The sequence below is a fragment of the Oncorhynchus clarkii genome, chromosome 7 (genome assembly GCF_045791955.1).
Source record: "Oncorhynchus clarkii lewisi isolate Uvic-CL-2024 chromosome 7, UVic_Ocla_1.0, whole genome shotgun sequence".
Taxonomy (NCBI): domain Eukaryota; kingdom Metazoa; phylum Chordata; class Actinopteri; order Salmoniformes; family Salmonidae; genus Oncorhynchus; species Oncorhynchus clarkii.
In genome coordinates this window covers 30,393,829-30,418,137 of record NC_092153.1, presented here as the reverse complement: position 1 = coordinate 30,418,137, position 24,309 = coordinate 30,393,829, and the positions used below count along the sequence as shown (strand labels likewise).

General features: G+C 42.4%; 1 protein-coding gene across 2 annotated transcripts in view; it reads left to right on the top strand.

Annotated features, from left to right (window-relative positions):
* The first annotated feature begins 451 nt into the window (after positions 1–451).
* Positions 452–24,309, top strand: part of LOC139413193 (protein TMEPAI-like) — an 82,483-nt gene continuing 58,625 nt past the window's right edge. The window contains exon 1 of one of the 2 annotated variants that reach the window (XM_071160293.1): positions 452–817. In XM_071160293.1, the coding sequence (XP_071016394.1) occupies positions 712–817 (106 nt within the window). In that variant the 5' untranslated portion in view covers positions 452–711. The remainder of the gene's footprint in view (positions 818–24,309) is intronic. The other variant, XM_071160292.1, reaches the window with a different exon arrangement.

Sequence of the window (24,309 nt, the reverse complement as noted above, 5' to 3'; positions counted from 1 at the left end):
CTCCTCCCTCACCACTTTTGCGAATATGTCACAGGCCATAGCCCGGTGCACTTAATCGAAATCCCTCAATTGCTACGGTAATAAACTGCGTCGACTTCAGATTTTGCTATCCGATTGGCCAGACATCCTGTCACTGTTGCCTGTTCAAGTCTGGTGTTGACGTAATCCTGTCTGCATCCAAGCCCCGCCCCAATAAAATGCTATTCTGGATCCTCGGGACGTCCATGCCCTAAATCCTAACCCTAACTCCATCCCTTACCTGACCCCAACCTTAACCATATCAATATCGATAACCCTTACCTAACCCTAACCTTAACCCTTGCATGAACCTTTTTAAATGTAAACGTCAATGGGAAAGGGACGTCCCAAGGATCCCGGATTGCATGGACCCCCCAATAGGAGCTCAGCCGACTTGGACTTGAAAGAGGTGGTGAGCTCAGAAGCCCAGCAGACAGACTGATACAAAGTAGCACAAGCTGTCTGTTCACAAACATCAGGGATACTGGAGTACCTACGGCAGGCTGCGGTCCGGGTAGGGGGAGGGGGAGGACGAAGGCAACTGAGACCCTAGACCACTGACTTCCACCCGCAGAAGACTTTACCGAGAAATAAAATATCGTATGTTTTTTTGTGATTCCTGCCCCGCCGCGCGCATGAAAAGTGAACTGGAGAGATATTCGAGCCGTTTTTCGTTTAGATTTCCAGATGTAAATGTTCAACTTCATGGGTCTAATAAACGGTACAGCGGCCATACAGACCAATGTATCCTGTACATGTAACTGCAAACGCTCGACTTCATTCCAAAGCATGGAGATCAGTAAGTACTTTTTGTAATGTTCAAGCGAACTATTGCTACTTTTCTGCACGTTTCTTTTCCACTTGGACTGACCAAGCTTGATTGGGTCTATTAGCTCGCGTAGGCTTCCATTGCGTGGCAGGTAGGCAAACTATTAGATATCCCACCTCTTTATACTTTCAATTCAGCACAATTTCTGGCTGACTGCCCTGTTTTTTTGTGTGCAACGTTTGTCAGCCATATCATGAGTTAACTCCCAGCAAGCAACTTTTTGTCCTTAACATTGGGATTTTCTTCAACTGAACGTTAACTGTCTGCCATTGTTTGACATGATGAAACGGAAGCTTATCTGATCATCACAACAAAGTTTATTATTGTGCAGGTCAGACGTCTGGCTATCTCTGATATACACTAATTGATCCTAAATAAGTTCAATTAAACTTCCATAAAAGGTGTCTCAATGAATATGTTTTATACTACAAACCTTGTAAATTAATTGTGTATGTCTATAGGCAATAAAAGCAAATTCAGGTTATTGAAGTGAGCTCTAGTCACAAGTAAAATCTTGTACATACCATGCAGACAGTGATCCAAAATCTTCAATGGTGGAGTGACAGCAAACAGTGGTATTTTGGATATTTAAATCAATAGATAGATTTTTCAGACGGATTAATAATTGAATTAATAAACCCAATAAAATAGGGTAACAAATATAAATCTGTTTTTATTAAATAGTGTAATTAGAGTCGAGGGGACATTTATTAAACATTAACAACAATAACAATACAATTATTTTCCCATCTAAATCAACTTGGACATGTTGACGTATGATGTGTGGTCTATTGATTGACTCATATTTTGGCAGGGGCAAGTGGAATTAATGTATCATCTTTGATGAATATTACTCTGACAGACCCTCTAGTCCCAAAAAGTAATTTAGGAGAAAAGAGGAATTTCCTCTAAAAACAGTTAAGCTAAGCTCTGCCTGCAAGAGCTGTGTGATGTTTTGTCTAGAGATGGAGGGGATAAAAACGAGAGATTGAGATGCTCCCTCATTTGATAAGTTTCCCAAAGGAGACAACCGGTCTATATATCTTAGAGAAAGATCTGGACATTTTGAATACCGCTAAGTAATGGACTGTGAGCTCCTGTCTCCTTCTGCGTACAGTCTCCTCTTTTCCAGATAAATATTTTCCGCAAGGAACGAGCCAAAATGTCAGTATTTTTAGTGCTTGTGCAGAGATGATGGAATTTCGAATGTGTCCTGCTCTTGGCTTCCCCGTAATTAAGGTGCCCTCTTGTATTCTGTCTGAAGTGCTTTGTTTTTCTGTGGTAGGGCAATTCTCAATTGAGATTAACTGTAAAGTGCATGTCTAAATACACTGTGAAGTCACTTCGTTTCGTCTAGACAGCCTGCCTAAACAACGAGATGTGGTGGATGCCCAAGCAAGCTTCAAAATCAGATGAACAGAAAATCTAAATACCACTGCCAGAATGAGGATATTATCTCTGTTTGCCTCTGTTAACCAAAAACTCAGTCTATTTGGGAATGCTCTCTGTCTTTCTCTCTCTCTGCGCATTTAAAATAATATGTTAAAATCTATTTCAATGCTTATTATCTGACTATGTGGGTGGGGTTGGCGGGGAGCTCATCTCAAGCTTCGATTTGGTGCTGTCTGGCGTTCTAAAGAGCACACATTTGGAAAACCAGTCGAATTTACAGTTCTATTTGGGATTACAGAAGTGAAAGCTATTGCGCAACCCACAGTTTTCTCAGGATGGTATTTGTCACATTAGGCCTATACAATGCACTTATTCAGTACACAATCTTCTCTTTCCCCCCTAATTTATTCAGTAACGCTTTAGCCTATACACTGAGAATAGCCCCCCACCCCTTTGCCCTCAGAACAGCCTCAATTTGTTGGAGTATGGACACTACAAGGTGTTTTTAGTGTTCCACAGAGATGCTGGCCCATGTTGACGTCAATGCTTCCCAGAGTTGTGTCAAATTGGCTGGATGTACTTTGGTTGGTGGACCATTCTTGATACACACGGGAAACTGTGGAGCATGAAAAACCCAGCAGCGTTGCAGTTCTTGACACAGACCGTTGCACTTGGCAGCTACTATCATACCCTGATCAAAGGCACGTAAATATTTTGTCTTGCCCATTCACCCTCTGAATGGCCCACATACGTAATCCATGTCTCAACTGTCTCAAGGCTTAAAAATCATTTTTAAACCTGTCTCCTTCCCTTCATCTACACTGATTGAAGTGGATTTAACAATGACATCAATAAGGGATCATAGCTTTCAGAGCTGGGGTTCTTAATGTTTTGTGCACTCAGTGTATGTCTATGCTTCCAATACTGCTCAACACTTAGCCTATTCATTTGATGCAATGATGATAAACACTGGTGGAAAATAGCTTTTGATGCACAATACCAAATTGTCTATGTCTATCATAAATACAAAGCTATTACCTTTTATGGCTATTTCGCTGTGCCCAGACTAGAAACCAAAAACCTCTTTTAGGTTTCTTGATGTAACAAATTCCTGTTGATGATAATTTGATTCTGTCGAGGCTCTGATTCCTTCCCAGCAAGACAGACTCAGAGAGGAATCCAAAAGAACTTCCCTCAGTTCGAGATATCGACATTGTGATACTATAATTAATCGTAATATGATACTCTCCCATTATACAAACATGAAGGCCAGAGGTTCAGCTTTTCTTTTAATCTGTTTCTCTCTCTCTCTCCCCAAAAATATAAATATGAGTTTGCCTTTAATAGGCATGTCAATGCTATCAGGGGTATAAGCTAGAGGTTGACCGATTATGATTCTTCAATGCCGATACAGATACCAATTATTGGGGGACCAAAAAAAGCTGATACTGATTAATCGGACGATTTTTATATATATATATATATATATATATATATATATATGTATATGTATATGTATATGTATATGTATATACAGTGCCTTGCGAAAGTATTCGGCCCCCTTGAACTTTGCGACCTTTTGCCACATTTCAGGCTTCAAACATAAAGATATAAAACTGTATTTTTGTGTGAAGAATCAACAACAAGTGGGACACAATCATGAAGTGGAACGACATTTATTGGATATTTCAAACTTTTTTAACAAATCAAAAACTGAAAAATTGGGAGTGCAAAATTATTCAGCCCCTTTACTTTCAGTGCAGCAAACTCTCTCCAGAAGTTCAGTGAGGATCTCTGAATGATCCAATGTTGACCTAAATGACTAATGATGATAAATACAATCCACCTGTGTGTAATCAAGTCTCCGTATAAATGCACCTGCACTGTGATAGTCTCAGAGGTCCGTTAAAAGCGCAGAGAGCATCATGAAGAACAAGGAACACACCAGGCAGGTCCGAGATACTGTTGTGAAGAAGTTTAAAGCCGGATTTGGATACAAAAAGATTTCCCAAGCTTTAAACATCCCAAGGAGCACTGTGCAAGCGATAATATTGAAATGGAAGGAGTATCAGACCACTGTAAATCTACCAAGACCTGGCCGTCCCTCTAAACTTTCAGCTCATACAAGGAGAAGACTGATCAGAGATGCAGCCAAGAGGCCCATGATCACTCTGGATGAACTGCAGAGATCTACAGCTGAGGTGGGAGACTCTGTCCATAGGACAACAATCAGTCGTATATTGCACAAATCTGGCCTTTATGGAAGAGTGGCAAGAAGAAAGCCATTTCTTAAAGATATCCATAAAAAGTGTTGTTTAAAGTTTGCCACAAGCCACCTGGGAGACACACCAAACATGTGGAAGAAGGTGCTCTGGTCAGATGAAACCAAAATGGAACTTTTTGGCAACAATGCAAAACGTTATGTTTGGCGTAAAAGCAACACAGCTCATCACCCTGAACACACCATACCCACTGTCAAACATGGTGGTGGCAGCATCATGGTTTGGGCCTGCTTTTCTTCAGCAGGGACAGGGAAGATGGTTAAAATTGATGGGAAGATGGATGGAGCCAAATACAGGACCATTCTGGAAGAATGGAGTCTGCAAAAGACCTGAGACTGGGACGGAGATTTGTCTTCCAACAAGACAATGATCCAAAACATAAAGCAAAATCTACAATGGAATGGTTCAATAATAAACATATCCAGGTGTTAGAATGGCCAAGTCAAAGTCCAGACATGAATCCAATTGAGAATCTGTGGAAAGAACTGAAAACTGCTGTTCACAAATGCTCTCCATCCAACCTCACTGAGCTCGAGCTGTTTTGCAAGGAGGAATGGGAAAAAATTTCAGTCTCTCGATGTGCAAAACTGATAGAGACATACCCCAAGCGACTTACAGCTGTAATCGCAGCAAAAGGTGGCGCTACAAAGTATTAACTTAAGGGGGCTGAATAATTTTGCACGCCCATTTTTTCAGTTTTTGATTTGTTAAAAAAGTTTGAAATATCCAATAAATGTCGTTCCACTTCATGATTGTGTCCCACTTGTTGTTGATTCTTCACAAAAAAATACAGTTTTATATCTTTATGTTTGAAGCCTGAAATGTGGCAAAAGGTCGCAAAGTTCAAGGGGGCCGAATACTTTCGCAAGGCACTGTATATATATATATATATGTAATAATGACAATTACAACAATACTGAATGAACACTTATTTTAACTTAATATAATACATCAATTTAGTCTCAAATAAATAATGAAACATGTTCAATTTGGTTTAAATAATGCAAAAACAAAGTGTTGGAGAAGAAAGTAAAAGTGCAATATGTGCCATGTAAAAAAAGCTAACGTTTAAGTTCCTTGCTCAGAACAAATGAAAGCTGGTGGTTCCTTTTAACATGAGTCTTCAATATTCCCAGGTAAGAAGTTTTAGGTTGTAGTTATTATAGGACTGGTTCTCTCTATACCATTTGTATTTCATATACCTTTGACTATTGGATGTTCTAATAGGTACTTTTAGCATTGCCAGCCTAATCTCGGGAGTTGATAGGCTTGAAGTCATAAACAGCGCAATGCTTGAAGCACAGCGAAGAGCTGCTGGCAAACGCAGGAAAGTGCTGTTTGAATGAATGCTTACGAGCCTGCTGCTGCCTACCATCACTCAGTCAGACTGCTCTATCAAATCATAGACTTAATTATAATATAATAACACACAGAAATACGAGCCTTAGTCATTAATATGGTCAAATCTGGAAACTATAATTTCGAAAACAAAACGTTTATTATTTCAGTGAAATACGGAACCGTTCCGTATTTTATCTAATGGGCGGCATCCCTAAGTCTAAATATTGCTGTTACATTGCACAACCTTCAATGTTATGTCATAATTATGTACAATTCTGGCAAATTAATTACTGTCTTTGTTAGGAAATGGTCTTCACACAGTTTGCAACATGTTAGCAGGCAATATTAACTAAATATGCAGGTTTAAAAATATATACAAAAATATATAAAAAAATAGATTTTAAGAAAGGCGTTGATGTTTATGGTTAGGTACACATTGGTGCAACGACAGTGCTTTTTTCGCGAATGCGCTTGTTAAATCACCCGTTTGGCGAAGTAGGCTGTGATTCAATGATAAATTAACAGGCACCGCATCGATTATATGCAATGCAGGACAAGCTAGATAAACTAGTAATATCATCAACCATGTGTAGTTAACTAGTGATTGTTAAGATTGATTGTTTTTTTAAAATATACGTTTAATGCTAGCTAGCATATTACCTTGGCTCCTTGATACACTCGCATAACAGGTAGTCAGCCTGCCACCGCAGTCTCCTCGTGGAGTGCAATTAATCGGCCATTCCGATTAATCGGTCGACCTCTAGTACAAGCCACAGTAAATGCTGCTCTACAACCAACTAACTAACAGCAGTTTGGTGTATACCTTGGAGGTGCAAAACCAACAGAGCAGTCTCGCCAACGCTAATGAGGCTTACAGACGTTAAATCCACCTAAATGCTCCCAAGGTTTAGAAACAAGGAAGGATATTTGGCAAGGGTTGGTTGTCTCACTATTTTCAAAGGGAAATTAATTTCTCAATCAAGTGTAAACTTTAGATACCGAATATGATATGCTGTGGGTTCTGTCCATATTCTCGGCCAACAGTTTGAAGAAATGATGGCTCCAGTGCAGTGAAGATAGGCATAATCATTTGTAGCTAAATAATACAAAAATTAAATAGACTTAGTACTGTGCCCTCTGTAATTCCATCTGCAGTTTGGATTTTTTTTTAAAGGCAAGGGCTTTTATTGTGGAAGGAGAATACACACACACACACACACACACACACACACACACACACACACACACACACACACACACACACACACACACACACACACACGTGAGCCAGGCTGGGAATCAGGCAGGCAAATCATTATTCTGCAGCCTCACTTTGGCGGTGGGCAGGAAAACAGAAAGTGGGAACGTACCCAGCCACGGATCTGGTATTTGGCCGGATCCGGAACATCTCGTGGCATGAAAAATATATTTTTTAGTTTTTTCAATGTAAAAATTATAAATAAAGCGGTCAAAGTTCATTCGTTAATTATCCTGCCCCGAAAAAAACAATGTAAAAAAGTAGATTTTCAGGCCTGGTCTGATATTCTAAGAGTTGATTTGGGTTGGGTCGGCCAGGACTTATGGTTTGCGCAACATTGTAACTAGGGATGCACTGATATTACATTTTTGGCCGATACCGATAACTGATATTTTCCTTGCCAAAACCCCCCAGATATTTAATATTTTAGCAGCCTTTTAAGCATTCTATTACAGTTAAATAGTTGAAACAAAGTGTCATATGTTCAGTTAGGAACAAATTGTTTAATAACTTGTAAATTAGAACAATTACACATCCATGAATGTATTTTATCGCACAACAGACACACATTTTAGCTGCCCGGGCCTTACAAAGATTGTTAAGTTGTTGGTGGCTCTTCTTACTATCCAATCTTGACAATATAGAGAAACTTAAATGCTTTGAAATGAATATTGGTTTAAACTAAAATGCAGTTAATCATTTTAGCTTTAACTGCTTCAAAAAAATGACTGTCTCGGCTGTCATAAACTGCTATAAATGGCACAACAAACTTTTCAAATGTGCTTAACTGATTTGACTAGTAAAATGAGAGAAAATTTACAACACATTTCATCTTTCATTATGGAAAAAAACAAACAACTGCTTTGTTTTAAACTAAATGAAAATCTTGACCTATACCAGCCATGAATGAACAACAGAAAAGCCATTGTGCTTAGTAAACATTCTTCCAGTGGCTCTAGATGGCTGGGTTACAATATGACTTTCCATTTACAACTTTAACATTTGGGGGAGGTTTTCCTTCACAAAGAGGACCTGCTCGGCTTTGTCACAAGAGAGTCTGTTTCTTTTTTCGTCTACAATGTGTGAAGCTGCACTGAAAAGGCACTTACTGTCCACACTAGTACAGGGAGCACCAAGATACTTGCGCGCAGCTTTAGCTAGGATGGGGAAACGGTGCTTGTTACTTCTTCATTTTCCAAGTGCATCTTCATTCCTAAGAATAGTAGGTTCTGTCAGGTATTCTAGTATCATGCAGTCAAAACAGGCCTTTCGCAATATTTCAATACAATTGCGGGAAAACACAAACTCCCACAGAAAAGAGAAGACTAATCTTTCTGCTGTAGACTACGAAAATATTTGATCAACTTCCAAATATTGTTTTACAAAGTAAAACGCGTCAGCGAGTGGGTCAGTGAAACTGGAAAGTATTTTTAGGACTATAATTTCCTCCTCATATTGTAGCCTACAACTTGTCTCCACACACCTAGGCCTAGGCTATTGATGGATTCGAGACAAGGTAGTTTTTATTGATCTCAGATTCTCAGTTTGTCACTGTCAAAGTGGCCTGTCATTTCGATCATTTCTGCTGAATTAAAAAATATTCTGCCAAAGTAGCCAGTCATGGAAAATGACATAGTATTGCATGAAATGCATTTATAAAAGGCCACATTCTTCCCGGACCCTAGGCTACTAAAAATGTTCCCCATGTGTGCAACTTCTGTAAGTGCCTCAACTCTACTGCTCTATGCCACTACGCAAATGCAATGCTTTATAATAAAGGGGATTTTTTTGTACCTCAGAGCTCCCCAGGTCACCTCACGCTCACTTTTTGTTCCGGCATCTCCCGATTTACAAATTTAAGCACTGGGCAAGAAGCGGGTCTGTCTGACTAGCTCTCATAGGTCTGAACTTCCGGTGACTGTCTGCGCAGAACTGAGAACAGCGAAGTACAGAGAACAGCTGCAGGTTGGCCGGAAAAATAATAACCCATTACAAAAACGCTCTGAAACGGAGAGTCGAAATAAGGAGGTACTATCTGAACATGCAGGACAGAGAGAAAGTAAGGGTGTTGCACCATCTCATTTTAGAGCGTTTGTGACTGCTTATTGGAAACCATTTTTAATCAAACCCTAATTTCCATATCACATTCTAGGAGGCTAGATCGTTGACTCAAGTTGAAGGACTGTAACTTTGTGGAGATTACTATTTGCTTATACCTTCAAATGTACTCCATCCCTGATCTTGTATGTACAGTAATTGCAGGGTAATATTATTTTAGTCACTCTCCTTAACCCTGAGTGCACACCCTTCCCAGCCACCTCCCCACATATCCGTGGGTTAGCAAGCTAGTATTATTATTATTTTTATAATTTTTTAATTTTTACCCCCTTTTTCTCCCCAATTTCATGGTATCCAATTGTTGTAGTAGCTACTATCTTGTCTCATCGCTACAACTCCCGTACGGGCTCGGGAGAGACGAAGGTTGAAAGTCATGTGTCCGATACACAACCCAACCAGCCGCACTGCTTCTTAACACAGCGCGCATCCAACCCGGAAGCCAGCCGCACCAATGTGTCGGAGGCTGAACCGTGCACCTGGCAACCTTGGTTAGCGCGCACTGCGCCCGGCCCGTCACAGGAGTCGCTGGTGCGCGATGAGACAAGGACATCCCTACCGACCAAGCCCTCCCTAACCCGGACGACGCTAGGCCAATTGTGCGTCGCCCCATGGACCTCCCGGTCGCGGCCGGTTACGACAGAGCCTGGGCGCGAACCCAGGGACTCTGATGGCACAGCTGGCGCTGCAGTACAGCGCCCTTAACCACTGCGCCACCCGGGAGGCTAAGCTAGTATTATTGATGATCTCATCAATACCATTCACTTCCCAGTCATAGAGAAAACACAGGCCTCTGCCCTTTGAAGTCTTCACTCATCTGCTCTGACACACTAGCTAGCCAAGCAGCTTTCATTTGCATTGGAAATGAGGTGAAGTCACAAGACCTGGCAAAACCTCGCAGCAAAACTTCACAAAGGGAGTCCTGACCGCATACCTTACTCACTCACTTACTCCCTCGCCCTGCTTCTTCTTCAACTCCCTACGGCTCTCTCTTTGGGTCCCATCGGGCACATGTGGGGACTTGCCTGTGAGGGATAAGGGTGCATTTTTAGGCTTTGCGAGCAAGCAGTTTGAGCTCCGAGATGTATGATGCTTTATATACCCTGCCCCCCCATCCCGTCTGTTGTTATCAGTCTAGTCCCGGTAGGGCTCCAGAATGTGACCATTTAGTCGCATTTTGTGACCCTTTAACTTGTCTGTGCGAGTATCACATGGTGGGAGCTGCACATTCTACCTGGTCACCTTGATCAAAACGTCTATTTATTAAACAGTAAAGTGCATTATCCTCATGATTCCTGTAATAAAAGTGTCTGGCCTGCCGCTGCGCCTGCCTCTTTCGCTGAGGCCAGCGGCTGTAATGAGCGAGCCTCTCACATGCTCTTTCCACTCTCATGTGCCCCTCGTGATTTTATAACATTTCAAAATGCAATTGCGGGAAAAAACACAACTTTGGAACCAACTAGTTGTCCATATTAAAGGGTCTCAGCTCTCTGTATGGATAATAGTTGTTTCCCTAGGGGATAGGCACTAACATGCATGGCCTTTGTTGTCTGATGCTGGCCAGAGTGCCAGACTGGAGACTTTTTTGGAGGAGTTAGCATTTATTTGGGTTATTCAGTTCTGGGAAAAGAGGGACAGATAGAAGAGAGAGAGGGTATCAGTGTGTGTATAATGTTTGTGTGTTCATGTCATTTTACGTGTTTGTTTGCACACACGTCATGTATACAGTATACATGCTAGTAAGTGAGAGTGTGAACAAGTGTGTGTGTGTGTGTGTGTGCGCACATGTTCAACAGTAAGTGCACATCTAACAGTCAAACCCTTCTAGCTCACACACATCACCTCTCTCCCGATGATGTACTGTGGAATACCTCCTGTATTTTGAGAATCATGCCACTGTGTTCCCCTTTATCAACTCTCCTAAAATTCAATATCCACAGTGTGAAACTTTGTGCTGAAGCTCTTCACTCGAGATCTGCCTGTCCAATGTATAGTGGAGGTGTTGAGTGAGTGGGCACATGCCTAGATTCATATCTGTTCCATCTTGTTTAAGGAGCTTTAAATGGCCCGGAAGTGGTTGCTTGAAGCCAAGGCTAACGCAATTCGTGCAGTTGAGATGTATTTGTATTTATTAAGGATCCCCATTAGCTGCTGCCAAGGCAGTCTTCCTGGGGTCCAGCAACATTAAGACAGTTATATACAATTACAAATATTCCATGACGTTACATTTCATAACACTTTTCACAACACATTAAGTATGTTCCCTCAGGCCACTACTCTACTACCACATATCTACAAATCAAAATCCATGTGTACGTGTGTGTGTTTTATCGTGTGTGTGTGTCTCTTCACAGTCCCCGCTGTTCCATAAGGTGTATTTATTTATTTGATTTTTTTATATGTGATTCTACTGCTTGCATCAGTTACCTGATGTGGAATAGAGTTCCATGTAGCCATTGCTCTATGTAGTAATGTGCGCCTCCCATAGTCTGTTCTTAACTTTGGGATTGTGAAGGGACCTCTGCTGGCATGTCTTGTGGGGTATTCATGGGTGTCTGAGCTGTGTGCTCGTAGTTTAAACTGACAACTCGGTGCATTCCGCATGTCAACCCGTCTTACAAAAACAAGTAGTGATGAAGTCAATCTCTCCTCCATTTTGAACCAGGAGAGATTGACATGCATATCATTAATTGAAGCTCTGTGTACATTTAAGGGCCAGATGTGCTGCCCTGTTCTGAGACATTTGTAATTCTCCGAGGTCCCTCTTTGTGTCATCTGACCACACGACTGAACAGTATTCCTGGTGCGACAAAACTAGAGCCTGTAGGACCTGCCTTGTTGATAGTGTTGTTAAAAAGGCAGAGCAGCGCATTATTATGGACAGCCTTGGCTGGAATTGGGTCAGAGACCTTGTTTAATTGTGTGTGCATGTGGGTGCGTGTGCGAGGATTGAGCTCAGCTGAGGGCAGCTGCAGCAAGCCTAGACGCTTGTCAGAGGTTGTCTGTCTGTCGAGCCCTCAGGATTTGTGTGTGCCTGTGCGTGCGTTTGTGCACGCTGGAACCGGTTGTGTTGGAACAGGGGGGTGGGGGTGGGGGGGGCTGTTTGACCACATCATTTAAGGTTATTGTGTCTGGTTCTAAAAACACACTTTTGCACACACACACCTTTCAAGCTCATCCTACTCCCATCTGGGAATTTTTATGACAAAAGCATTTTGGTACAGCACTGTATCAACCACGAAACACAGGTACTTCTCCGTTCTGCAAAAGATCCCAAACAAAAACACAATTTCTTCTTTCACTCACCATCCTCCGTTTTGTCTCTCTTTCCTTGCCACTCTGAACATTTTGTGCCTTTTTTGTGACTGCGGGATCCAGAACTGTTCCATCAAAACTGTAACCACAACACTGAGAAGCACTGATTTGTGTGCTTCACCAGTTGCCTTTCTCTCTCCATTTAACACAGCCCACTCCACACCATAACAGCCCTACTTTCTCAATGAAATAGTTCTCTCTCTTCAAAACAACCAAACGGAAGAAGACTGAGAAAGAGAAAGAAAGATCTCAACCTGCCCAGTGCAGAGACGGCACATTATTGTTCTGCTAGGGCCTCCATTTTACCATCTTCTTTTTTTGGATTACTATATTTATATAGCAATACGCAAACCACATCACAGACTTTTGCAATCTCACCCCGGCCAAGGAATCTAGGCTCTCTGCTTGCTGCACACAGCTGTTTTACAGGCCGCTCTGCTCTGTAATTCTGGCTTTATTTAGCCTGCCTGCACACACACAAACACTACGGAGAAGCTCGCCAACCTATTTGGAAGAGATCCATAATATTAACAGAATGTTGCTCCTCTCTCTATATCCCCTGACCCCAGTGAGAGATAATGTAGCAGGTGTAAAATAAGTAGAGAAGGGGCAAGTAGAGATGCCGCTGACAGTGGGCTTGTGAGATGCCGGACCTAAGGCACTTTTCTTGAACGTCCCTTGACTCCTGCCCTGTCAACAGACATCCCCCAAACAAAAAAACCTGACTCTCGGAGAATGAGGCTAGCTGGCTAGCTAACGTTCCCTAGCTGGCTAGAAGGATGACGTTTATAGATAACGTTAAACGGAGCCTGACCTCAACAGGAGCGTTGTCTGAAATTAACTTCTTATGGCTGGGGGGCAGTATTGAGTAGCTTGGATGAATAAGGTGCCCAGAGTAAACTGCCAGCTACTCAGGCCCATAGCTAAGATATGCATAGAAAACACTCTGAAGTTTCTAAAACTGTTTGAATGATGTCTGTGAGTATAAGAGATATCATATGTCAGGCAAAAACCTGAGAAAAAATCCAACCAGGAAATGGGAAACTGAGGTTTGTAGGTTTTCAAGTCTTTGTCTATCCAAGATACAGTGTAAATGGGGTCCAATTGCACTTCCTTCCACTAGATGTCAACAGTCTTTAGAACCTTGTTTCAGGCTTCTACTGTGAAGGAGGAGCGAATAAGAGCTGTTTGAACCAGGTGTCTGGCAGAATGCCATGAGCTAAGTCTTGCGCGGCCGTGAGAGCGAGCTGCGTTCCCTTTCATTTCTAAAGACAGGAATTGTCCGGTTGGAACATTATTGAAGTTTTATGATAAAAACATCCTAAAGATTGATTCTATACATCGTTTGACATGTTTCTACAAATTGTAATGTAACTTGTTTGACTTTTCGTCTGGACCTAGTGCTTGTGAATTTGGATTTGTGAACTAAACACGCAAACAAAAAGGAGGTATTTGGACATAAATGATGGACTTTATCTAACAAAACAAACATTTATTGTAGAACGGGGATTCCTGGGAGTGCATTCCGATGAAGATCATCAAAGGTAAGTGAATATTTATAATGCTATTTCTGACTTCTGTTGACTCCACAACATGGTGGGTATCTGTATGGCTTGTTTTGGTCTCTGAGTGCTGTATTCAGATTATTCCATGGTGTGCTTTAGCTGTAAAGATTTTTTGAAATCTGACACAACGGTTGCATTACGGAGAAGTACATCTTTAATACCATGCATAACACTTGTATTGTCCTCAACATTTATGATGAGTATTTCTGTAAATTGATGTGACTCTCGGCAAAATCACCGGATGTTTTGGAAGCAAAACATTACTGAAAATAACGCGCCAATGTAAACTGAGATTTTTGGATATAAATATGAACTTTATCGAACAAAACATACATGTATTGTGTAACATAAAGCCCTATGAGTGCTATCTGATTAAGATCATCAAAGGTTAGTGATTAATATTATCTATATTTCTGCTTTTTGTGACTCCTCTCTTTGGCTGGAAAAATGGCTGTGTTTTTCTGTGACTAGACGCTGACCTAACAATCGCATGGTATGCTTTTGTCGTAAAGCCGTTTTGAAATCGGACACTGTGGTGGGATTAACAACAAGTTTATCTTTAAAATGGTGTAAAATACTTGTATGTTTGAGGAATTTTAATTATGAGATTTCTGTTGTTTGAACTTGGCACCCTGCACTTTCACTGGCTGTTGTCAAATCGATCCCGTTAACAGGATTTCAGCCGTAAGAAGTTAAGCTAGCTGTAGTCTTTACAAAAGAGGGTAATTTACACTAACGTTCAAATGTTTGGGGTCACTTAGAAATTCCCTTGTTTTTTCCCCTCTTGTCCATTAAAACAACATCAAATTAATTAATTAATTAATTCATTAAAAATGTATCAGAAATACAATGTAGACATTGTTAATGTTGTAAATGACTATTGTAGCTGGAAACAGCTGATTTGTTTATGGAATATCTACATAGGCATACAGAGGCCCATTATCAGCAACCATCACTCCTGTGTTCCAATGGCACATTGTGTTAGCTAATCCAAGTTTATAATTTTAAAAGGCTAATTGATCATTAGAAAACCCTTTTTCCAATTATGTTAGAACTGAGGCTCAACGTCAACAGTGAAGAGCTGACTCCGGGATGCTGGCCGAGTTACAAAGAAAAAGTAATATCTCAGACTGGCCAATAAAAATAAAAGATTAAGATCGGCAAAAGAACACAGACTCTGGACAGAGCAACTCTGCCTAGAAGGCCAGCATCCTGGAGTCGCCTCTTCACTGTTGATGTTGAGACTGGTGTTTTGCAGGTACTATTTTTAATGAAGCTGCTAGTTGAGGCCTTGTGAGGCGTCTGTTTCTCAGTCTAGACACTCTAATGTACTCGTCTTCTTGCTCAGTTGTGCGCCGGGGCCTCCCACTCCTCTTTCTATTCTGGTTAGAGCCAGTTTGGGCTGTTCTGTGAATCGAGTAGTACACAGCGCTGTACCAGATCTTCAGTTTCTTGGCAATTTCTCGCATGGAATAGCCTTCATTTCTCAGAACAAGAATAGACTGACGAGTTTCAGAAGAAAGTGATGTGTTTCTGGCCCTTTTGAGCCTGTCATCGAACCCACAAATGCTGATGCTCCAGATACTCAACTAGTCTAAAGAAGGCCAGTTTTATTGCTTCTTTAATCAGGACAACAGTTTTCAGCTGTGCTAACATAATTGCCAAAGGGTTTTCTAATGATCAATTAACCTTTTTAAATTATAAACCTGGATTAGCTAACACAACGTGCCATTGGAACACAGGAGTGATGTAGATATTCCAACTAAAATAGTCATTTACAACATTAACGATGTCTACACTGTAGTTCTGACCAATTTGATGTTATTTTAATGTACAACTAAAATTGCTTTTCTTTCAAGGACATTTCTAAGTCACCCCAAACTTTTGAACGGTAGTGTAAATTCTCAACTAAATAACTTTGCTTTGCAGAAAGTATTGAGACAGACAGTGGTGTGGCAGACTGCAATGCAGGAGGCAAATGATACACATAGAGAGGAAGCAAGCAGAGAGAGAGGTTAGTAATACAGTGGTTCCCAAACTTGGGATCGGAGACCCATGTGGGATCCCCTGCAATTGAATGGGGTCCCCTGAGAGAATCTGTTATCTTAGCAAAAATATGAATAAGTAGTTTCTCTTTTAAATTGGTATGGAATATGACATTTTCGAGTCAACTAAGGGCCTTTTGCACTGTAAGAATTAATGTAATTGTGTTGGAACAGCCTGCTGGACCTAATCTCATGTATATACAGCTCTCATGTATTAAACTGCTTAAAAGAGAGTAGTGACACAGTGGTGAGGCAAGCTGCAATACAGGAGGAGGCAGAGAGAAGACGCAGGGCAATATTGAAAGTTCGGCAGTGCTAGACCACCCAGGGGGCGAGATCTCTAGTTGTACTTACATTTCTATGTACTCACTCTGAAGGGCACATGACAAAAATGTGTTTGCACGGCTGAAGGATTAATAGGCATCAATTAACTTTTTTGTATATTCCCTTTATACCCGGATATTTTACCACATTTCTTCAGTAGATCCTGGGCAAGTAGCATGTCATCCGCATAAAGTGACACAATGCTCTAAGACCCTTCTTATTGCTATAGATAACAGCTCAATTGGGAAAAAGCAGAGTATTGTGCTAGAGATAATGAATATGAGATTGAAAATTGGCGGAATTGCCCTTTAAACTTTTGCAGGTTATGTGCCATTTTACACATCAAAACACAAATGGCTATAGTGGCTAACGCCCCTGCCCCGAAGCTAGCACCAATTAGCCGCGAGCCAGGCGCATCTCCCAGCTAGAAAACGAAATTACTACAACTACAATTACCTCTTTCGCCTTATGGACCATTTGTCAACACGGTACCCCCTCAACCGGCCTTCACCGGACGTCGGAGCAGATGCTTCTACATACCCTGGCCTGCTAACTTTAAACGTTGTGTCTCCTGCATGCTAGCGTAGTAACGACTACCCCGCGGCTTCCCTGTTCCATCTATTGCTGTTCACTGGACCATATGATCACTTGGCTACATAGCTGATGCCTGCTGGACTGTTCATTAATCACGGTACTCCATTTTGTTTATCTGTCGGCCCCAACTCAGGCCTTGTGTGTCGTTAACCGAACCGCATTTTACCTGTTGTTGTTGTCTTAGCTGATTAGCTGTTGTTGTCTTACCCTTTGTTGCCTTAGCAAACTCTCCCAATAAACACCTGTGATAACTTTATGCCTCGCTTTGTCTCTCTCAAATGTCAGTATGCCTTGCACACTGTTGTTTAGGATAGTTATCATTGTCTTAGTTTACTGCGGAGCCCCTAGTCTCACTCAACATGCCTCAGATACCTCCTTTGTCCCACCTCCCACACATGTGATGACCTCACACAGCATAACTAGCCCGTCCAGAGATGCAGCCGCTTCTCATCACTCGGTGCCTGAGTTTACCTCCACTGTACCCGCACCCCATCATACCTCTGTCTGTACATTATGCCCTGAATCTATTCTACCACGGCCAGAAATCTGCTCCTTTTATTCTCTGTCCCCAACGCACTAGACGACCAGTTTTGATAGCCTTTAGCCATACCCTCATCCTACTTACTCCTCTGTTCCTCGGGTGATGTGGAGGTTAACCCAGGTCCTGCATGTCCCCAGGCACTCTCATTTGTTGACTTCTGTAACCGAAAAAGCCTTGGTTTCATGCATGTTAATATCAGAAGCCTCCTCCCTAAGTTTGTTTTACTCACTGCTTTAGCACACTCCGCCAACCCTGATGTCCTTGCCGTGTCTGAATCCTGGCTAAGGAAGGCCACCAAAAATTCAGAAATGTCCATCCCCAACTACAACATTTTCCATCAAGGAAGAACTGCCAAAGGGGGAGGAGTTGCAATCTACTGCAGAGAGAGCCTGCAAAGTTCTGTCATACTTTCCAGGTCTATGCCCAAACAGGTTGAGCTTATACTTTTAAAAATGAATCTCTCCAGAAATAAGTCTCTCACGTTTGCCGCCTGTTACAGACCCCCTCAGCTCCCAGCTGTGCCATGGACACCATATGTGAGAGCAAAGGCTAGCTTTTTCAAACAGAAATTTGCATTCTGTAGCTCTAACTCCAAAAAGTTTTGGGACACTGTAAAGTCCATGGAGAATAAGAGCACCTCCTCCCAGCTGCCCACTGCACTGAGGCTAGGTAACACTGTCACCACCGATAAATCCACGATAATCGAGAATTTCAATAAGCATTTCTCTACAGCTGGCCATGCTTTTCTGACCTCTGGCAGTCTCTATGGGGGTGCCACAGGGATCAATTCTCGGGCCGACTCTTTTCTCTGTATATATCAATGATGTCGCTCTTGCTGCGGGTGATTCCCTGATCCACCTCTACGCAGACAACACCATTCTGTATACATCTGGCCGTTCTTTGGACTCTGTGTTAACTAACATCCAAATGAGCTTCAATGCCATACAACTTTCCTTCTGTGGCTTCCAACGGCTCTTAAACGCTAGTAAAACCAAATGCATGCTTTTCAACCGTTCGCTGCCTGCATCCGACCGCCCGACTAGCATCACTACTCTGGACGGTTCTGACTTAGAATATGTGGCCAAATACATAGGTGTCTGGCTAGACTGGTAACTCATTTTAACCATCTCCAACAAAATCTGCAACAAAGCCTCCTTCACTCACGCCGCCAAACATACCCTCGTAAAACTGACTATCCTACCGATCCTCGACTTCGGCGATGTAATTTACAAAATAGCTTCCAATACTCTACTCAGCAGACTGGATGCAGTCTATCACAGTGCCATCCGTTTTGTCACCAAAGCCCCTTATACCACCCACCACTGCGACCTGTATGCTTTAGTCAGGTGGCCCTCGCTACAAATTCATCGCCAGACCCACTGGCTCCAGGTCATCTATAGGTCTATGCTAGGTAAAGCTCCGCCGTGTTTTAGCTCACTGGTCACGATAACAACACCCACCCGTAGCATGCGCTCCAGCAGGTATATCTCACTGGTTGTCCCCAAAGCCAACGCCTCCTTTGGCCGCCTTTCCTTCCAGTTCTCTGCTGCCAATGACTGGAACGAATTGCAAAAATCGCTGAAGCTGGAGACTTATATTTTCCTCACTAACTTTAAACATCAGCTATCTGAGCAGCTAACCGATCGCTGCAGCTGTATATAGCCCATCTGTAAATAACCCACCCAATCTACCTACCTCAACCCCATCTTGTTTTTATTTACTTTTCTGCAAATTTGCACACCAGTATTTCTACTTGCACATCATCATCTGCTCATCTATCACTCCAGTGTTAATTTGCTAAACTGTAATTACTTCGCTACTAAGGCCTATTTATTGCCTTACCTCCTCATGCCATTTGCGCACACTGTATATAGACTTTCTTTTTTTCCTATTTTGTTATTGACTGTACGCTTGTTTATTCCATGTGTAACTCTGTTGTTGTTGTTTGTGTCGCACTGCTTTGCTTTATCTTGGTCAGGTCGCAGTTGTAAATGAGAACTTGTTTTCAACTAGCTAACCTGGTTAAATGAAGGTGAAATAATAAATAAATAATAATAAATGTTGTGCAAAGTAAAGCACGCCATTCTTTTGGGGTAAAAGTGCAAAGAAATGATTAAATAAATGCAATTTCAGCAGCACCCCCAAAATGTCATATTTTGGTTCATATCGATGGTTTTTCATCTGGAGTTTATAGTTTACCCCCTTTTTGCCACTACATCACTGCTGGCACTAATAACAGTGGTCAGTGCTTTTGTGAGTGTGTGCGAGCAATCTGGGTGAGTAGAGTCAAAATTTCTGCTCGCATTAGCGAATGCCACCAGCACATCTTGCCAACTTGGGAAAGATCAACGTTAACGGAAGGGCTTTTCTTTCCTTTAACGAACAAACTTTCACAGAAGATACGTTTTTCTTTTATCTCCCATCACTCGGTTGCAATTATTCCCAAACAATACCTTCAAAGATGCCAGATGGACACAGACACTGTTGTTGCAACACATTTTGTAATGAAAACGTAATCACCTGAGGCTTCATTTTTAACCGATGTGTACATTTCAAACTAAATATCTGCTCATGCCATACATACACGTTTACCATTTTAAACCAGACCTGTCATAAAAATGTACGCCTATGAACAAGCATAAAACAAATGCCCTCCCGTTCACCTTTCATGGTGACAATAATGGCCTTTATAATTTGGCGCTATTGGATTTAGGCCATGCCAGTTAGTAAAGTAAAGAGCAATGACGTATTGGATCAAATTTCTCTAGAGGTGTGAGCACAATGTTTTTATATTTTGCTGTAACTTTTTCAAACTAAACATTTATGCTGCCTATAGTAAGTGCCTGCATTTTTCAAGATTCTTGTATATTGGAAACTATTTCAAAGTAGGCTACCGCCCGCCCCCCTATGCAAATTACATACTTTATTGTTGTTCAATATTTTGTTCATCAATTAATTATTTTATTTCTGTCTTCCCTTGGTATAGACTGTCAGATTAAATAGGTGTATGGTGTTGTGCACCTATCGCACAGAAATACTTTAAGCTACCAGTCTATTTACTGTGTTGGTGTCACGACCTGGCCATAGAGAGGCTTTTTATTCTCTATTTTGGTTAGGCCAGGGTGTGACTAGGGTGGGCATTCTAGTTTCTATACTTTCGGTTTCTATGTTTTGGCGGGGTATGCTGTCTATCGTTGTCTCTGATTGTGAATCATACTTAGGCAGCCTGTTTTGCCACCTTAGTTGTGGGTAGTTGACTTTGTTCGTGGCCTGTATAGCCCTAGTAAGCTTCACGTTCATTTGGTTGTTTCTTGTTTTTGTTGGCGACATTTATCAATAAAAAATAAATGTACGCTCACCGCGCTGCACCTTGGTCCGATCATTTCCCTGACGACATTCGTGACAGAACTACCCACCACAAACGGACCAAGCTGTGTGGCCGGGAGGAGCAGCGTTTTCTGGAGGAATGGGAGGAGATCTTGGAAGGCAAGGGACCCTGGGGGAAAGGCTGGAGAGTATCGGAGTCCAAGGGAGGAGATAGAGGCGGCTAGGCAGAACGGCGACAGTACGAGGAGTTGGCACAGTGGAGCAGGCACGAAAACATTTTTTTGGGGGGGTACACGAGGAGATTGGCTGGAGACCTGAGACAATCAGGTTGGAGACCTGAGCCAACTCCCCTTGCTTACCGTGGGGAGCGTGTGACTGGTCAGGCACCGTGTTATGCAGTGATGTGCACGGTGTCTCCAGTGCGCACTCATAGCCCGGTGCACTATATTCCAGCTCCCCGCATCGACCGGGCTAGAGTGGGCATCCAGCCAGGACGGATCGTGCCGGCTCAGCGCATCTGGCCTCCAGTGCGTCTCTACGGCCCAGGATATCCTGCACCGTCTCTGCGCACTGTGTCTCCGGTGCGCCTGCACAGCCCAGTGCGTCCTGGACTGGCGCCCCGCATTTGCCGGGCGAAAGAAACCATCTAGCCAGGACGTGTTGTGCCGGCTCTACGCTTGAGACCTCCTGTGCGCCTCCACGGCCCAGGGTATCCTGTGCCTGCTCCAAGAACCAAGCCTCCCCAGCCTGGTGTATCCTGTGCCTGCTCCCAGAACCAGGCGTCCTGTATGTCTCCCCAGCCTGGTGAGTCCTGTGCCTGCTCCAAGAACGAAGCCTCCCCAGCCTGGTGAGTCCTGTGCCTGCTCCATGGCCCGAAGCCTCCGGTGATGATCCATGGCCCGAAGCCTCCGGTGAAGATCCATGGCACAAAGCCTCCGGTGATGATCAATGGCACAAAGCCTCCAGTGATGATCCATGGCACGAAGCCTCCGGTGATGATCCATGGCACGAAGCCTCCGGTGATGATCCATGGCATGAAGCCTCCAGTGATGATCCATGGCACGAAGCCTCCGGTAATGATCCATGGCCCGGAGCCTGCAGTTAGGATCCACGGCACGAAGCCTCCAGTATTGATCCGCAGTCCGGAGCCTCCAGCGACGGTCCCCAGTCCGGAGCCTCCAGCGAGGTTCCCCAGTCCAGGGCCTGCTGAAATAGTTAACCACACGCGGGTAGGCTATTGCTTCAAATCCTATTCTAACAATTGGATGACTTTAGGTGTTCCAGTAAGCAACAATTTGTTGCCTTCATTAGTCTAATTTATTCCAATATTTCTGTCATTCAGTGATATTTATTCCTATATGAATTTGTTATGGATCCATCCAGATGTGGTTAGAAAACAATGCATATGGTGTGCTATGCAAAGCGATGGATGAACGTCCCTAAAGTCCCTAAACTCAGCAAGTCTATGGTCCTGCTGACTGCGCATCAAGGGTGGATGGCTTTTTTTGTATTCCAATTTATTGGGAAGGCTGCTAAACCATTTACACCTGTCCCACAGCTTTGTTGCGTACTTACAGTACAGTGCACTTTCAGTCCATTCTCCAGCCGACTACCAATGCCATCAGATTATTATTTTTGTTGTTATCTATTCGGGAACATTCCACAAGTAAATGTAATAAATAAAACACCTACAATAAATAGCTCAGGTCTTGAAAATATGGGAAACCTTTTAGATTTTTTTGTATCTGTGTTTAGTTGCGGAGGCTTTATGGCTTCACCATCAACTTGTTAATTTAGCAGATATCACTTGCCTTTATTCAGTCAACACATATATTTGAAGAATATAATGGACTATAACAGACACTTTTCGTTTCTCTTAGATAAAAACCTTACAGTGTAACAACAGTTTTAGTAAGTAATAAGTGTAACAGTATAACTTTAGACCGTCCCCTCGCCCATACCCGGGCGCGAACCAGGGACCCTCTGCACACAACAACAACAGTCACCCACGAAGCATCGTTACCCATCGCTCCACAAAAGCCGCGGCCTTTGCAGAGCAAGGGGAACCACTTCTTCAAGGTCTCAGAGCAAGTGACATCACCGATTGAAACGCTATTTAGGGCGCACCACCGCTAACTAAGCTAGCCGTTTCACATCCGTTACACTCACCCCCCTTTTGACCTCCTCCTTTTCCACAGCAACCAGTGATCCTGGTCAACAGCATCAATGTAACAGTATAACTTTAGACCGTCCCCACGTCCATACCCGGGCGCGAACCAGGGACCCTCTGCACACAACAACAACAGTCACCCACGAAGCATCGTTACCCATCGTTCCACAAAAGCCGCGGCCCTTGCAGGGCAAGGGGAACTACTACTTCAAGGTCTCAGAGCAAGTGACGTCACCGATTGAAACGCTATTTAGCGCGCACCACCGCTAACTAGCTAGCCGTTTCACATCCGTTACATAAGCAATGGTCCAGTTACAGCTTCTTCTGACAAAGTACAAACATGTTTTTTTGAGTGGACAGAGGAAGAGCAATTCTTACTCTATTGTTCTAAATTCAATCACTCTCTTCTTCTTCATCCTCGTCATTTAGTTCATTCAAATTCAATTCTAATACATTTTGTCACTCCCGTTCAACAACTCCAAATCGCTTTGTATGTGCTCCAAAGGGATAACTTGAAATTACATGATATAGGTAAATTAAATAATTGAAAGGAACGTTTTGATTATTTATTAGCTTAGTGGATTTAAGTATTTTAGGCATGTCATGTGAATTAGGTCTCATGTAAAAACATTTTCAGAAGTGCAAGAGATATTGTTGCATGACAAACTGGTGCTGTTAGATTACAATATAATGTATCTGCCAGTTTGGAACAGTGTAAACAATACTAAATAAAGTATAAGTAATAGCACATAGTCTGTTCTAATGAAACAAAATTGTAAAGCCTTGCACAGTAGTTTGAAAACAGCCGGATTTTTGAAACTGCTTTATCCAACATTTTGTGGTTGCATGAGACTTGGTGATCACAGAATCAGTAGGATATTAAACAAACACTCAAATAGTCAACAGAAGCAGGAACAGCATAGGGCTGATTGAGCCACTCATTCCTGTCTTTCATTCAAAATAAGTTATATTATAATGCAGGGTTAAAGACACATTCTTTCTGATTGTCTGTAGCATGCAGTGTCTCATCTCGCTACAGCTAATTTTGTTTGAATTATTATGTGGATTATAATAAATGTATATATTTGTAGGGGTTGATGCATTTTTTGTTAGTGTAAATCTTGTCTGTTATACTGAATTAGAAATGTAAAACTTTAGAGTACTTAAGCATCGCATACATTGCAAGTTTGCCC